The 16,381-nt window shown below is 45.9% G+C and overlaps 1 protein-coding gene across 1 annotated transcript in view; it reads right to left on the bottom strand.

Annotated features, from left to right (window-relative positions):
* The window catches only part of PDE6D (phosphodiesterase 6D), a 44,890-nt gene that overhangs the window by 9,970 nt on the left and 18,539 nt on the right, over positions 1 to 16,381 (bottom strand). The window contains exon 2 of the mRNA XM_026721006.2: positions 3,705 to 3,793. Coding sequence (XP_026576791.1) covers positions 3,705 to 3,793 — 89 coding nt within the window. The remainder of the gene's footprint in view (positions 1 to 3,704; positions 3,794 to 16,381) is intronic.

Genomic DNA, 16,381 nt, shown 5'->3' with positions numbered 1-16,381 from the left:
CACAGGGCAACCAAAGGAGACCCAGCCGATCAGCTGGGACTCAATGGGAGGCAGAGAAGAGATGGGGTTGGCGGGGCCAGTCAGAGGTGTGGGATTTGCCGGTTCTCCAAACTACTCAACATTTCCGCTCCCGGTTCTCCAGAACCGGTCAGAACCCGCTGAATACCCCTTCTGTTCCTGGATGCTCTTTGAGCTTGCTTTGAGTTCTTGCAGACGTTTCATGACCCAAACTAGGTAACATCATCAGTGCTAGGAGGGAAGGGGGTTTGCGCTCATTTTATAGTCTACCAACACGGATGATGTTACCTAGTTTGGGCAATGAAAAGTCCGCAAGAACTCAAAGCAAGCTCATCATTGCTTTCTCCGCTGAATTCCCCTGCGTGACGTGGCCAAAGCGAGCGAGGGGCAATTTCGTGATTCTGCCTTTCAGTGATGTCTGGTGTCAGACAACTGTGTCTGGCTTAACTTTGCATTTCCAGAAATTCTCAGTAGGGCACAAAAGACGCAAGGCCACTGGCCTTAAATAAGGGGGCAAAGGGTCTCTACAGCAGACTGCAACGTCTTCCTTCGTTTGACAACTATGGTTGTCCCATATCTCCTTTCTTAAGTAACACGAACCCCAGCCTATCAAGGCTTGCTAAATTCACAAGAACAGGGGTTGAATCTCCCTACAAGGAGATTTGACTGCAAGGAAAGCACAACCTGTATCAAGAGTTTCCTATTTAGGATCCAATGGAAGTCCACCCATTGGCCAAACTGTCCTGGGCAACAAGCCTCAATGGTGGCCAGAAACAAACCTAGTTTCTACCAAAGTCTTGCTTATAGTAATGAACATGTTGGACTCGTTGCGGTTTTGAAGTTGAAGACTACCCGGCTCGGGTTAACTATGTCTTTGCAAAGCCTGCGCGAAGATTTCGCAGAGCAATTTCAGGCAACCGGCTAATTCAAGCATCGGGGCTTGATAAATCACAAGCCTTTTGTGCTATCGATAAGCTGAGCAATTCAATTCAGACTATTGACAAAACACCAGTGCTAATTTAGAGAGAAAGAAACAGCTCCCTTCTTACTGTCCCAAAGGTGCTTTTTCAGGAGGAAACTGGATTTTCTTGGTTGGTTTTTTTGTTTTTCTGGTTTGGAATATAAATCCTTCCATTCCCCACCATCCGGTCAGAGCTGAAGAAGCTTCTTGGATGAGAAGGGAAATGTCTTCAAAGGAAAAAAAAAATAAGAAAGTCTAGTTGCCTTTTTTTTTTAAAAAAGCACCTTTGGGACAAGCATGACCCGAACGACTGGGAATCTCTACGAACTTTTAGCTAATACAAATTTGAGATGGACACCCCTTTGAAAGGGCTGGGAGCAGGAATGGATTTCCAGAGGGAAAAATGGCAGACTACAGGAAGCATTTGCACTACTCGGATGACCCCGAAGACACAGGTAAAACCTCCAAGTGGCCTCAACCACCTTCTAAAAAGGATGCAAACGACCAGCCGTCTGCAAGGAATATAAATCCTTCCATTCCCCACCATTCAGTTAGAGTTGAAGAAGCTTCTTGGACGAGAAGCAAAACGTCTTAAAACACACACACACACACATACAAAAGACTGGGGGAAAAAAGGCACCTTTGGGACGATGTCTTGGATGATTGAGAATCTCTACGGACACCCTTCTTACTGCGTAGTAAGTGAACGGTTGGTTCTTCGTCACTTCAAGTGATTGTTTTGCTTCAGTATCCGGTCTGGGTCGGTCCCCGAGACCAAAGGTTTTGCCTTCTGAGCTTTGGGATTGGTGATGGAGCCCGTCCTCAGGGAACGCCTCTCTACCAGAAGGTGTGCTTTGGGCTGCTCTTGTGCGTAGTATTTTTGTGGTGCCTGGTTGGGCGTGGCTTCCTGTTGATTGATTGGTGTGTTGATGGCCAGCTGTTGGCTGTTGTTTCCTCGCCGCCTGATAAGCTGATGGTCAGTCAACACTCCTCTTGACTGACAAGGAGTCCATTTCCCTGGCTTCACTCATTTCCCTGGCTGTTTTTGTCCCTGCTCGGCCAGCAATCTTAGTAGCGGAGAAATTCCATGCCCAGGTCGTCCTTGACTTACAACAGCTCATTTGGTGACCGTTTCAAAGTTATAATGTCATGGAAAAAGGTGACTTAGGACCGTTTTTTCACCCTTATGACCAGGGTGTCAACTCATAAAGCATTCCTATGCCTGTTTTCAAGTTGCCATAAGCAAAAGGGGGGGGGGGAAGGGGGAAATCTGAAGGAACAGTACGGCGGTTTGAAACCAGAAGTACATTCCACTATTATCTTTAAAAGATTGTAGCTAGGCGGCTGGATCTTCTGGCCCCGAAAATCCTTTATTAGAGAATGTGATTGATGACACCCGGCCCATGAATGTGCTTCATTGAAGAATCTGATTTATGATACACCAGGAGGGACGGGGACAGGGACACAGGGTCACAGGTGACTATGAATTACATATGCCAGAGTTAGCTTCATCTAGGTCAGTGGTGGCTAACCTTTTGGGCTCCTGTGCCAAAAATTGTGTGCGCGTGCTTGCACGCTCACATGCCAGCATCCAGAAGGCAATGCGCCCCCACCATGTCCCCTACGCATGCATGCGCAATCCCACCCCACCCACCCGCCGGTCCCCTACTTGCACTGGGCCTCACAGCTGATTTTTGGCGGTTTGAGGCTTTTTCGCCTCCCAAAGGCTCGAGGAAGGCTTCTGCAGGCCGAAAACTAGCCCCGTTTCGTCACTTCCGGTTTTTTCGGAAAAAAACAGGAAGTGACAAAATGGGCCTAGTTTTCGGCCTGCAAAGCCTGCAGAAGCCTTCCTCAAGCCTTTGGGAGGCCGAAAAAAGGCCTCAAACCGGCCAAAAATCAGCTGTGAGGTGCGCACATGGGCAGTGAGGTAAATTTGCCTACAGCTCGCGTGCCAGCACAAATGGCTTCTGCGCGCCACCTGTGGCACGCATGTCATAGGCTCGCCATCACAGGTCTAGGTTAATAGCGGCATGTTGCTCCTAATAGATATTTTGAGATTTTTTTTGAAGCTTGGCTCGAGGCTCATTATTTCATTAGGGCTATCGTGGGAACCCTGACATAGGGAAGCATCCCCCAAGGTCGTGTGATCAAAATTCAGACACTTGGCGACTGACTCATATTTATGATGGTGGCAATATCCGGTGTGTGTGTGTGTGTGTCATGTGAGCCCCTTTTGCGACCTTCTGACAAGCAAAGCCAATGGGGAAACCAAGTTTCCCTTAACAACCGGGTTACCACTTTAATAACTGCAGTGATTCGCTTAACAAATGTGGCAAGAAAACTTGTACAACGGGGCAGAGCTCACGTAACGTTTCGCTCAGCAAGAGAAATTTTGGGGCTCAGTTGTGGCCTGTATGTCCTCGTTCGTGGCCATGTGAGGTTACTAAACTGGAAGCTAATAAGTTGGTTATTTTGCTCCCTAGATGGGTTAATGCAGATCCTGCCCCAGTTGGGCGAATCTCTGAAAGGGGGTTAGAAACAAGGGCAAGCCTCTATGACCCGTGGACTTCAACTCCCAGAATTCCCTGAGCTGGCCATGCTGCTTGGGGAATTCTGGAAGCTGAAGTCTACAGCTCTTAAAGGGAACTCTGGGAGTTGAAGTCCGTACTTCCTGAGGTGGAGAAAACCCTGCCCCAGAAACACCCCCTACCCCCTCATATGTTACCTTCATGCTCTACTCCGGGGACGGAGAGATCTTCCGTTCCTTGCCAGAGGATTTTCCCAGTTTCTGCATCTCGGAGATTCATCCAGTTTCTGTTGGCGCAAGAATTAAGGAGGGAAACGTAAAAAAGGAAACGCCCCCCCACCTGAGCTGTGGCCGTAATGTCAAATTCTCCCAGCACACGGAAAAAAAGGACGAGTGGCAGGAGGCAAGATAGCTTCGATCGGCGATGGGCTGGAGAAGCTGCGAAACTGGTGTGAACCTATAAAAATCCCGCCTGCGCTATTAAGCAAAACCAGCCCAGCTCTCCAGCGTGAGCGGAAACAGCTCTTTGAAGGTCCAAAGAATAGATCTGAAAACGGGCAAAATTCTGCATTCAATCCTCTTTTCCCCCCAAAAAACTGAATGCTCTCAGCACCCGTATTCAACACAATTTCATTTTAACGTATGACAATCAGTGTAACATCCAAAGTGACAAAGTATTCTATTCTATAATATTTCTGAATTCTATTCTATTTTCTCTTCTATTCTCTATTTTATTCTATTCTCTATTCTATTCTCCATTCCATTCTATCCCACTCCATATTTTCGATTCGATTCCATTCCACTCCACTCTATTCTGATTTTATTCTCTTATCTATACCTGCAAGTCACACGGCAATCAGCAAGGATTAAAAAGCAAAACCAGGTTGTGATATTCTACCTCATAAAATTTATTCCTATAATAACATTTCACCGATGGCAGGATCAAATAAGCAAACTATTTTCACAGGAAGGTTTTTGCACCATGCGGGTCTATTAAATAATAAACAGTGACCATCCACCCATCCCAACTCAGAATTAAATAGTGGAGGATCCATCTCTTTTGAATTGGGGGGTGTCGAACCCCAGACCTGATGTAAAATAAGGACACAGGTGCGGCTGCATAGCCATCAGGTAGGCCTGCCAGGGAAAGGAAAGAAGGAAGCTTGGAAAATGGCGGTTAGCAGAATAACCGGGTTGGAAGGGACCCTGGAGGTCTTCTAGTCCAACCCCTTGCTCAACCAGGAGACTCTCTATCATTTCAGACAAATGGCTGTTCAATCTCTTCTTAAAAGCCTCCCCTGATGGAGCACCCACAACTTCTGAAAGCAAAATGTTTCACTGGTTAATTTATCTCACTGTCAGGAAATTTCTCCTTAGTTCCAGGTTGGATCCCTCCTTGGCTAGAACAGGCTGATGAAGAAACTGCCACAATAGAATAAATAGAATAGAATGGAATGGAATGGGAATAGAATAGAGTAAGAATAGAATAGAATAATGGAATGGAATAGAATAAGAATAGAATAAGGATAGAATAGAATAAGGGAATGGGAATAGAATAGGATAAGGATAAGAATAGAATAGAATAGAATAGAATAGAATAGAATAGAATAGAATAGAATAAGGGAATGGGAATAGAATAGAATAGAATAAGGGAGTGGAATGGAATAGGAGGATTGGAGAGGAAAGAAGAGAAGTAGAATAGAATAAGAATAGAAGAGAAGAGTTGGGGGGGACCTTGGAGGTCTTCTAGTCCAACCCCCCTGCTTAGGCAGGAAACCCTATATCACTTCAGACAAATGATTATTCCATCTCTTCTTTAAAACTTCCAGTGTTTACTAGGCGGTAGCTTAACAGAGAAGAAAATGCAATATTAAAATATACAGGAGACAATTCTGCATGCGGCTCTCTTCCAATTGGTCAAGTAAGTTGAGCAATGTTTTTTTTAAAATTTGAGTGGGAGACAGGCTGCTGCTTAAAAGTAATCGAGGGGCTGCCCCAGAGCAGGGGGAGGTTTTGATTTATTCTCCAAAGCCCCTGAAGGCAGGACAAGAAGCAACAGATGGAAACTAACCAAGGAGAGAAGCAACCTGGAACTAAGGAGAAATTTCCTGACAGTGGGAATAAGTATTTTATTTAAATTGTTATTTTAGCACCAATGGAAAAAATGTGTCTTATGACCGTTTTTCACACTTATGACTGTTGCAGCATCCCCATGGTTATGAGATCAAAATCCAGACACTTGACAACTTACTCGTATTTATGATGGTTGCAGTGTCCCAGAGTCATTTGACCCCCTTTTGCGACCTTCTGACAAGGAAAGTCAACGTGGAAGCCCAGATTCACTCAACAAACGTGTCACTGCCTTAACGCAGGGGTCTTCAAACATGACAGGTTTAAGACTGGTGGACTTCAACTCCCAGAATTCCTCCTCCAGTCATGTTAGCTCAGAAATTCTGGGAATTGAAGTCCACAAGTCTTAAACTTGCCAAGTTTGAAGACCCCTTGTGATAGATGATACATACATACAAAGATGATAGGTAGATAGATAGATAGATAGATAGATAGATAGATAGATAGACAGACAGACAGACACAGAGAGACAGAGACAGAGAGAGAGAGAGAGAGAGATGATAAATAGATAGGTGATATGTGATAGATGAGGGGTGTTAGGAATATGTCACCTAACAGGTATTTAGGTTGGAAAATATATAAACCAGGAGAAACATTATAATACTGTCTCTTTAAGGGAATGCTAAAATTGTAATTAGGTGTGGTTCCTCAAACGGCCATAAGATGGAGCCAGAAACCTGGGTTGTTTAGTCTTACTCTCAGAAGAAAGTGTGTCTCAGCAAGTCTCTGTTTTCCTTCTGTTGGAGAGTATTGCCGTTTCTCCATTTTTCCTAATTGACTGATATTCATGGATTTGATGTAAGTCTGATACTGAACTGTTTTAGATACTGGACTTTGTTATTGGATTATCCCTGGACTAAAAACTGACTGATTTAACCTGTGAATGACTTTGGACTGCTTGTTTGGACTTTGCTTAAATGTTTCTGGAAGTAAAAACCTACATTTCCTGTACAGTGTATCTGTGTGCTGTGTGTGTATTATTCAAACACTACTCTCAATACGTCTCCCTGTATGCGCTCATTCTCCTAACGGGGAATTACCTCAACAAGGGGTCTTCAAACTTGACAGCTTTAAAACTGGTGGACCAACTCCCAAAATTCCTCCTCCAATCATGTTAGCTCAGGAATTCTGGGAGTTGAAGCCCACAAGTCTTAAACTTGCCAAATTTGAAGACCCTTGTGATAGATGATAGATAGATACATACATACATGATAGATTGATAGATAAGTAAATAGGTAAGTAGGTACAGAGAGAGAGAGAGAGAGAGAGAGAGAGAGAGAGAGAAAGAGAGAGAGAGAGAGGCAGGATAAATTGATAGATAAGACACAGGGGTCTTCAAACTTGGAAGCTTTAAGACTTCAACTCCCAGAATTCCTCCTCCGGTCACGTTCGCTCAGGAATTCTGGGAGTTGAAGCTGCCAAGTTTGAAGACCCTTGCCATAACGAACTGCAGTGATTCGCTTAATAACAGCAACAGGCAAGGTCGTAAAACAGGACGAAACTCACCTAACAAGTGTCTCCACTTAGTATTGATAAGAGATTCTCAGTCCTCTAGGTCATGGCTGTCCCAAAGGTGCTTTTTTTTTTTTTTCAAGAGGCAACTGGATTTTCTTGGATGAGAAGTGAAACATCTTCGAAGAAAAACCAGAAAGTCCAGTTGCCTCTTGAAAAAAACAGCGCCATCAGAAATTTACCAACGGAAATTTGGGGCTCCATTATGGCCGTAAGTCGAGGACTACTTGTACCGAGCTGAGCTTCAAGCTGTGGAAGGAAACATTTTGGGTGAAACCTTCTCCAAGCAAATGCCACTCAGATGTACTAGATTACAGGGGTCTCCAACCTTGGCAACTTTAAGACTTGTGGACTTCAACTCCCAGAGTGGAAGTTGAAGTCTACGAGCCTTAAAGCTGGCTGAGGAACTCGAAGTTGGCTGAGGAACTCTGGGAAAGCCTTAAAGTTGGCTGAGGAACTCTGGAATTTAAGTCCACAGCGAAGTGCTGGGAACTCTCCAGTCCACGTGCCAAAGCTGGCTGAGGAACTCTGGGAAATTGAAGTCCACAGCGAAGCTGGCTGAAGAACTTTGGGAGTTGAAGTCCACGAGCCTTAAAGCTGGCTGAGGAACTCTGGGAATTGAAGTCCACGTGCCTTAAAGCTGGCTGAGGAACTCTGGGAAATTGAAGTCCACAGCGAAGCTGGCTGATGAACTCTGGGAATTGAAGTCCACGAGCCTTAAAGTTGGCTGAGGAACTCTGGGAAATTGAAGTCCACAGCGAAGTTGGCTAAGGAACTCTGGGAGTTGAAGTCCACGAGCCTTAAAGTTGGCTGAGGAATTCTGGGAGCTGAAGTTCACGAGCCTTAAAGCTGGCTGAGGAACTCTGGGAAATTGAAGTCCACAGCGAAGCTGGCTGGCTGAATAGTCCGGTTAAGCTGCTGAACTCTGGGAATTAAAGTCCACGAGCCTTAAAGCTGGCTGAGGAACTCTGGGAAATTGAAGTCCACAGCGAAGCTGGCTGAGGAACTCTGGGAGCTGAAGTCCACGAACCTTAAAGTTGGCTGAGGAACTTTGGGAAATTGAAGTCCACAGCGAAGTTGGCTGAGGAACTCTGGGAACTGAAGTCCATGAACCTTAAAGTTGGCTGAGGAACTCTGGGAAATTGAAGTCCACAGCAAAGCTGGCTGAGGAACTCTGGGAGTTGAAGTCCACGAGCCTTAAAGTTGCCAAGGTTGGAGACCCCTGTGCTAGAAGGAAGCTCTCCCGAAACATATGGAAGTCGAGCGTGTTTGGAAGGTATCCAGCTGGATGGGTAGAAGGCGGCAGTGAAGCATTAGAAGATAAAAGGAATTTGAGTGGTCAAGAGGCAATGATTGCTGCAAGCATTAGATTTCAGGAAGGCTTCCAAATGTATTAATTCTGCTTTAATTGCGCATTTCCTTCCATCCTCTGCTGGGAACAAAAGAGGGAACATGAGATCCTCACGTAAAAACTTCCAAAGCTCTTAGATTCTCATATGGAAAGAGGAGAGAGAGAGAGAGAGAGAGAGAGAGAGAGAGAGACGTGTGCAGTGGTCAGAACATTCTTTACAAAGGAGAATATTTGTAGCTCAGGATTGAAATGAGGGGGTCCTTGCTGCTCTCCTGAGATGGCTTGTTTTCTTGAAGAGGTTTCGTGACCCAAACTAGGTAACACCATCAGTGCTGGGAGGAAGTGGGGTGTGTGGAGAGGAGGGGGAGGAGTAGAAGGACTTGGTACTCTTTGAGCTTGGTGGTTTTCTTGCAGACATTTCATAACCCAACTAGGTAACATCATCAGTGCTGGAAGAGAGTGGGGTTTGCAGGGAGGAGGAGGAGGAGGAGGAGGAGGAGGAGGAGGAGAACTGTGGGGTCCTTGGTACTCTGAGCTATGGTTGTTTTCTTGGAGACGTTTCATAACCCAACTAGGTAACATCATCAGTGCTGGAAGAGAGTGGGCTTTGCAGGGAGGAGGAGGAGGAGGAGGAGGAGGACTGTGGGGTTCTTGGTACTCTGAGCTATGGTTGTTTTCTTGGAGACGTTTCATTACCCAACTAGGTAACATCAGCAGTGCTGGGAGAGAGTGGGGTTTGCAGGGAGGAGGAGGAGGAGGAGGAGGAAGAGGGCTGTTGGGTCCTTGGAACTCTCTGAGCTTGATTGTTTTCTTGCAAACGTTTCATGACCCAACTAGGTAACCTCATCAGCACTAGAAGGGAGTGCTGTTCTTCTAAACTGACAGCAAACACCACTCCTTACCAGCACTGATGAGGTTACCTCCTTAGGGTAACGAAACATCTGCAAGAAACCAAGCAAGCTCAGAGAGCAGCAAGGACTCTTCATTCCTTATGGAGCCCGGGGAGCAGAACACATCTTTTATTTCTATTTTATTTACTTGCGCCTCGCCTTTTATTATTGCCGTAAAGAACTCAAGGCAGGCGAGTCAGTTTGCATCATCAACTTTCCTTTTCAGCTTGCCCGAATGGTGAGAGCGGTGAGCTACGTGAACATCAGATGCAGGGATCTCATGAAGTGATCCAGTGTTTCCCAAAAAAGTCCTTCCAAAATTAAAGGCATTGGGGCTATAGCAACATTTCTCCACTTTTGCCACTTTAAAAAGGGTGGACTTCAACTCCCAGGATTCCCCAGCCAGCAAGGAGCTTTTAAAAGGTTGAGAAACGCAGGTAGTCTTTGACTTATGACCACAATGGAGCCCAAAATTTGCATTGCTAACCGAGACCGTTAAGCTTAGTGAGCTTAGCCCCAATTTCATGACTCTTCTTGAGGCATTTATTAAATGAGTCACTGTGATTGTTATGTTGGTCACATGGTTATTAAGTGAATCTGGCTTCCCCCTTGTGATGACTCGGGGCATGGCACAAAAGCAACCAAGTCACAAAAGTGGGTAAAGTCCCTTTAACACCTCCAACTTGGCCCCCAACGTGCAGTTATCGGCTGGAGAAAAGAAAACTCCCTCACGAACAGTTTTCAAAGGGAAGAAATTCTGTCCGTACCCAAAGTACATCTAAATTATAAATAAAAACCAACACAAACCACAACTGCAGCAATTAACGAGACAGGGCAGGATAAGGAATTGCAGACTTCAAAAGATAATGAAACACATACAGTTGGGAGGATGCCAGAACCCAGATAAGACTTGACAAACAAAGATATTTCACGCTTTGCTTCCAGCAAGGTGCTTGTGCACAAACGCCCTTTTAAAATCCTGTTTTCCCAGCTGCAGCTAATGAAGGGAATCAGGGCCCTTTCCTCCCCCATAAGCCACATTGCTCCCTTCTCCATTCCTCCCTGCGTGCCCTAAGATGGGGTGGCCCTGGGTCTTTCTCTGAATACCCAGCCAGACTGTGCCCTTCCCCCGTTTCCTCCACAGCCACCAGAGCCACACTCCCACTCCCTGTCAGCTGTTTGACCTCCCACTCGGAATCAGATTTCAACAGGGGCACGACCCCCCTTAACTTTGCTTGCCGGAAAGTTGCAAAAAGTGACCTCATGACCCCGGGACACTGCAACTGTCATAAATATGAGCCAGTTGCCAAGTGTCTGAATTTTCATCACGGGACCACGGGGGATGCTGCAACCGTCCTTATTGTGAGAACTGGGCTGGAGCCACTTTTTTTTCCAGGGCCACTTTGTAACTTCAAATGGTCGCTAAAGAATGACTATCTATACAATATATGTTAAGGGTGGTGGGCTCTAAACCCCAACCCCTTTACAAGAAAGAAGTTGAACAAGTCTGATTCTTTCTTTTTTTTTTAATTTTAATTTTCTATTTTATTTTGTTTAGGAGTTCTTTTTTTTCCTTCTCCTTTCGGTTACACGTTACGAACCATTGGGATTATTTTTTTCCCTATTAAAAAAAGAAGGCTGCCAAGAACCCCGTTCATTCCTGCCCATTTCAAAAGGCAGCTTCCCCTGGAAGAAGGGAAGAGGAGAGGATTATTTTCGAAAGACAAAATAACCACCACCCGCAGGGCACCTTGGAGCTCGCTGTTCCCTGCGTCCCTCCCTCAAGACACGCCTGTTCTCCAGGCAGCCTCTCCATCCAGGGACATCGAGAGCCAGTTGCTTCCTCCTCAGCCAGACCGACGCAGAAAAATACTACAAACTTACTGGCAGAGCTGCAAAAATAGAGGGGGGGAATATTTGCAAGAGCCCAGAGATCTGGATTTCTCTGGCTTTCTGTGTTAGATAGGAAACGCTGATGTAAAATTACGCAGTGATGAGGCCTTCCTCTCCTCAGAACCTGGTCTCAATTCTCCGAGAGCCATTATCGTCTAATGAAATTTCAACTTTTCAGAGTAGAATATTTATTTTTGTTTTGTTTACTCTGCCTTTATTTATTTATTTTTAAATCACAGGTGGTGACGAACACACCGAATCTTCCTTCCTCCTCTTGTTTTCACCACAACACCTGCCCTGTGAGGTAGGTTGTGCTGAGAGTGGTTGGCCCAAAGTCACCCACGTGTCTTTCGTACCGAAAGAAAAACTAGAATTTACAGACTCCTGGCTTTCAGATTTGTGTTTTCACCACCAGACCAAACCGGCTCTCTAATCAAGTCAACGGCCTCCATGACGATTCCTCGCTTGACGCATTGCTTCCAATTGCAGCTACTGTGACCTGTGGTGGCACCGTGGTTAGAGCGCAGTACTGCAGGCTGCTTCTGCTGACTGACTGCAATTCGACAGTTCAAATCCCACCAGGCTGAAGGTTGACTCAGCCTTCCGTCCTTCCGCGGTGGATAAGACGAGGACCCAGATTGTTGTGGGCAAGAGGCTGACTCCGTAAACCGCTTAGAGAGGGCTGGAAGTCACTATGAAGCGGTAGATAAGTCTAAGGGCTAGTGCTATTGTGCATCTAACCAGCCTTTCTTTCCCAGTAAGGGCCCTCCAGCTTCCCAGTTAAGTGGTATAAACAGCCACGCAGTCAGGCCCTTAACTAATTGTTCTGAGCGCCTCAACGTTTCCTCTCTTCAATGCCGGCCTTTTTCCAAGGCCGTAGCCAAAACATTTAGCAACTCCTGGCACGGAAATGAGAAAGGGAAACCAACAAAATTATCTTCAGGAGGCGGCAACAACCGAAGGCACCACAACACAAAAGAGGACACAAAAGGCTGTTTAAGGACACACTTAGGGTCCACTCAACAGGCAGAGAAATCAAAGCATCCCGACAGCCCAGGCAGAGTCCAGATGACAAAGGCTGACGACGTTGCAAATTCAGACAGACCTAGGTTTGAACGACAGCTAATCCTCGAGTTACGACCGCAACTGAACCCCAAATTCCCGTGGTTAAGTGAGAGGACACTTCAGGGCACTGCAACTGTCGTCAATGCGAGTCAGTTGCCGAACGTCTGAATTTGGATCGCGTGACCCTAGGGATGCTGCAACGGTTGCAAATGTGAAAAATGGTCATCAGCCCCCTTTCCCCCCCAGTGCTGTTATAACTTTGAACGGTCGTTAAACAAACCGTTGTTCGTTGAGGACAGCCAGTACGCAACTCAAATGACCCTGGATTGGGGTTTCTTCCATAGGGTCCAGGTCTTTTACGCTCCTACCGTTGGCCACGCTGCTTCTCCTCCAGGGTTTCGCCTCCACGTTATTATCCACCGGCTTTTGTCCTCGGATGGCCCTCGTCCCCCCACCCATCCTTTTGACCTGGCAAATGGGCCACGGCCCCTCCGTCCCCGGCCCGTTCGTCAAAGTACAGTTCGCCTCGGGCGTTTGGGCACCCGGGACAGTTCGCCCACGAGGCGATTTTATTACAAAGAACTCCCTTTTCTTGTTTCCCTTCTCCCTCCTTCTCTTTCTTTCTCTCACTCTCTCTCTCTCTCTTCCCTCTATCCTTCTAAGGCTGGGATACCTACCTGAAACAAAAACTCCTTCGGACGAAGCCGGGTTATTTACGCCTCGGCCACCCCCGCTCTTCCAACCCCCCTTCCCTTCCATCTGCTAACAAGATCCCGCTGTGGCTTCCGGTTGCCGACTGGTTGGTGGCGGACTGTCCTGAGCGCCCAAACGCCCGAGGCGAACTGTACTTTGACGAACGGGCCGGGGACGGAGGGGCCGTGGCCCATTTGCCGGGGCAAAAGTAGGGGGGGGAGGGCCATCCGAGGAGAAAAGTTGGCGGATAATAACGTGGCGGTGAAACCCTGGAGGAGACGCAGGTGCGGCCAACGGTAGGAGCCGAAAAGTCCCATTCCATGGCTCCGTATTGGTTACAGGTAGTCCTTGAATTACAGCAGTTTATTTTAGCGACTGTTCAAAGTTACGATGGCACTGGAAAAAGTGACGTGGCCGCTTTTCAGGGTTATGACCATGGCAGCATCCCCACGATCAAGAGGAGAATGCTTGACGACTGACTCAAACTTATGATGGTTGCAGCGTCCGGGGACCTTCCGACAAGGGAAGTCCATGGGGGAAGCCAGATTCCCAACCCTGTTCCTAATTTAAGAACTGCAGTGATTCACTTACCAACTGAGGCAAGAAACATCACAAAACGGGGCCAAACTGACTTAATAAATTTCTCACTTAGCAACAGAAATGTTGGGCTCCTTTGGGGTCGTAAGTCGAGGGCGACCTTTAGTGTCACTACTGGATCCCAATGAGACACACCGCAAAATGTCGCTGGGCTACCCTTGAACACACTCCCACTTTGTAGGTCGTCTTCGACTTGCGACCACAAGGGAGCCCAACATTTCTGTTGTTAAATGAGAAATCTATCGTTGTGTGTGTAAGCCCTGTTGAATTGACATATTTATTTTCAGATTTCTTTCTATACAGGAAGTCCTCGGTTTACGGCAGTTCGTTTAGGGACCGTTTGAAGTTAGAACGGCAGTGAAAAAACGTGACTTAGGACTATCACGGCATCCCCTTGGCCACGTGAGCAAAATTCAGATGGTTGGCAACTGACTCGCCTTTATGACGGTCTCAGCATCCCCGGGGCTCATGTGATCCCCTATTGCGACCTTCCGACAAGCAAAGTCAATGGGGAAGCCAGATTCACTTAATGGCCACCTGACTAACTTATCAATGGCACTGATTTGCTTAACGTCGTAAAACAGAGCAAAACTTACTTAACAACTGTCTCACTCAACAACAGAAATTTGGGGCTCCCTTGTGGTTGTAAGTTGAGGACGACCAGCACACGACATCGCAGAGCGATAGTATCTTCAAGGGTAGCTTAGTGACTTTCATGGTGATCTTGTTGGACTCCAGTAGTGTAACTACAGGGTGTCCTCGACTTACGGCCATCACTGCGCCCAAAATTTCTGTTGCTATGTGAGACAGACTTACGGCCATCACTGCACCCAACATTTCTGTTGCTAAGTGAGACAGTTGTTAAGTGAGTTTTGCCCCATTAGTGATCATGGGATCGGTGTTTGCAACCTTCTGAGGAAATGAGGAAGTCAGATTCGCTTAACAACCGCGGTACCAACTTAACAGCTTCGGCGATTCCCACCACAGTGGTGGTAAGAAAGGTCGTAAAATGAGCCAAAACTCAACTTAGACAAACTGTCTCGCTGAGCAACAGAAATGTTGGGCTCTGTTGTGGTTGTACGGCGAGGACCACCTGTACAAAATCTCCTGAAACAGCTGGATATTTACCCTATAAATAAGGCCCAATTGGAAAATAAGCCCTACCAAGATTTTTCAGGATAGGATAGGATAGGATAGATATTGGATATAGAATAGAATGGAATGGAATGGAATAGAAATAGAATAGAATGTAGGATAGAATAGAATAGAATGAAATAGAGTAGAATAGAAATTGGATGAAGAATAGAATAGAATAGAATAGAATAGAATAGAATGTAGAGGAGAGAATAGAATAAAATGAAATAGAGTAGAATAGAAATTGGATGAAGAATAGAATAGAATAGAATAGAATAGAATAGAATAGAATAGAATTCTTTATTGGCCAAGTGTGATTGGACACACAAGGAACTTGTCTTGGTGCAAATGCTCTCAGTGTACATAAAAGATACATTTGTCAAGAGTCAAGAATCATCAGGTACAACACTTAATAATAGTCAAAGGGTACAATAAGCAATCAAATCATATTAGGAAACAGTCAATATAAATCGTAAGGAACAAGTGACAAGGTTACAGTCATATAGTCACAAGTGGAAGGGGGTGGGTGATAAAGAGGGATGAGAAGGTTAATAGTAACAGTAGTCCAGACTTTGTAAATAGTTGGATTGAATGCTTGTAATATAAGTGCTACCCCCAAAATAAGCCCCAGTTAAGATTGTCTGCCAGACAGGTGCATTTATTTCTCAGAAAAGAAGACCTAACCAGAAAATAAGCCCTAATGCTTCTTTTGGAGCAAAAATTAATATTAAACCGGGTCTTATTTTCGTAGAAAGACGGTAGAAACGCTTCCTCTGCGCCAGAAGCCATAACAGCCTGCTAGGAGCATACTAATATCATGGCAACGGTATGACATGCGTGTATCCTGGCCTCTAAGGATCTGTGTTTTCCCAGTAGGGAAAAACACCAAATTGGTGCAGTGGGAAACCAGATTTGTTTCCTTCAGTTGTGAATTATTCTCTTTCTTAGCTATCGAGCAGGGCCGCTTCCCCTGCTAAACCAGAATATTACAAAACTATACAGGGAGTCCTTCATATGTATAGTTTATGAGGTATAACCGTTCATTTGGTGGCTGTTCGAAGTTACAACGGCACAGGGAAAAAAGAGAGACTTAGGACCGTTTTTCACACTTGCGACCATTCCTGTGAACGAAATTCAGACACTCAGTGACTGACTCGTATTTATGACAGTTGCAGTGTCACCCTCATCCGCTTTTGTGAACTTCCAATGAGCAAAGTTAGCGGGAGAATCTGGATTAACTTAACAACCCTGTGAGTCACTTAACGACAGCAGGCATTCACCAAATACCTGCGGCAAGGAAAGGTCGTACGGCGGGGCGGAACTCACCTAACAAAATCCTCACTCAGCAATGTAAACGTCGGGTTCAACTGTGGCCGTAACTCGAGGATTACCTCTATGACGATGTCACTTTTTTTAAAAAAAAACTGAAGATCTTTTTGTGTCTCGCTTAGCAGGAGAAATTTGGGGCTCCATTATGGTTGTAAGCCGAGGACGTGTTTCTCCAAAAATAAGACCCTATCTTATATATTTTTTGTCATCAAAGGCAGGCACCAGGTCTTATTTTCGGGGGATGTCATCCACTGACTAACCTCACTTGCGTGCGCTGCCCC

This window comes from Pseudonaja textilis, chromosome 4 (genome assembly GCF_049901715.1).
Source record: "Pseudonaja textilis isolate UNSWEBS1 chromosome 4, rPseTex1.2, whole genome shotgun sequence".
Classification (NCBI taxonomy): domain Eukaryota; kingdom Metazoa; phylum Chordata; class Lepidosauria; order Squamata; family Elapidae; genus Pseudonaja; species Pseudonaja textilis.
This window is presented reverse-complemented; position numbering and strand designations above follow the sequence as displayed.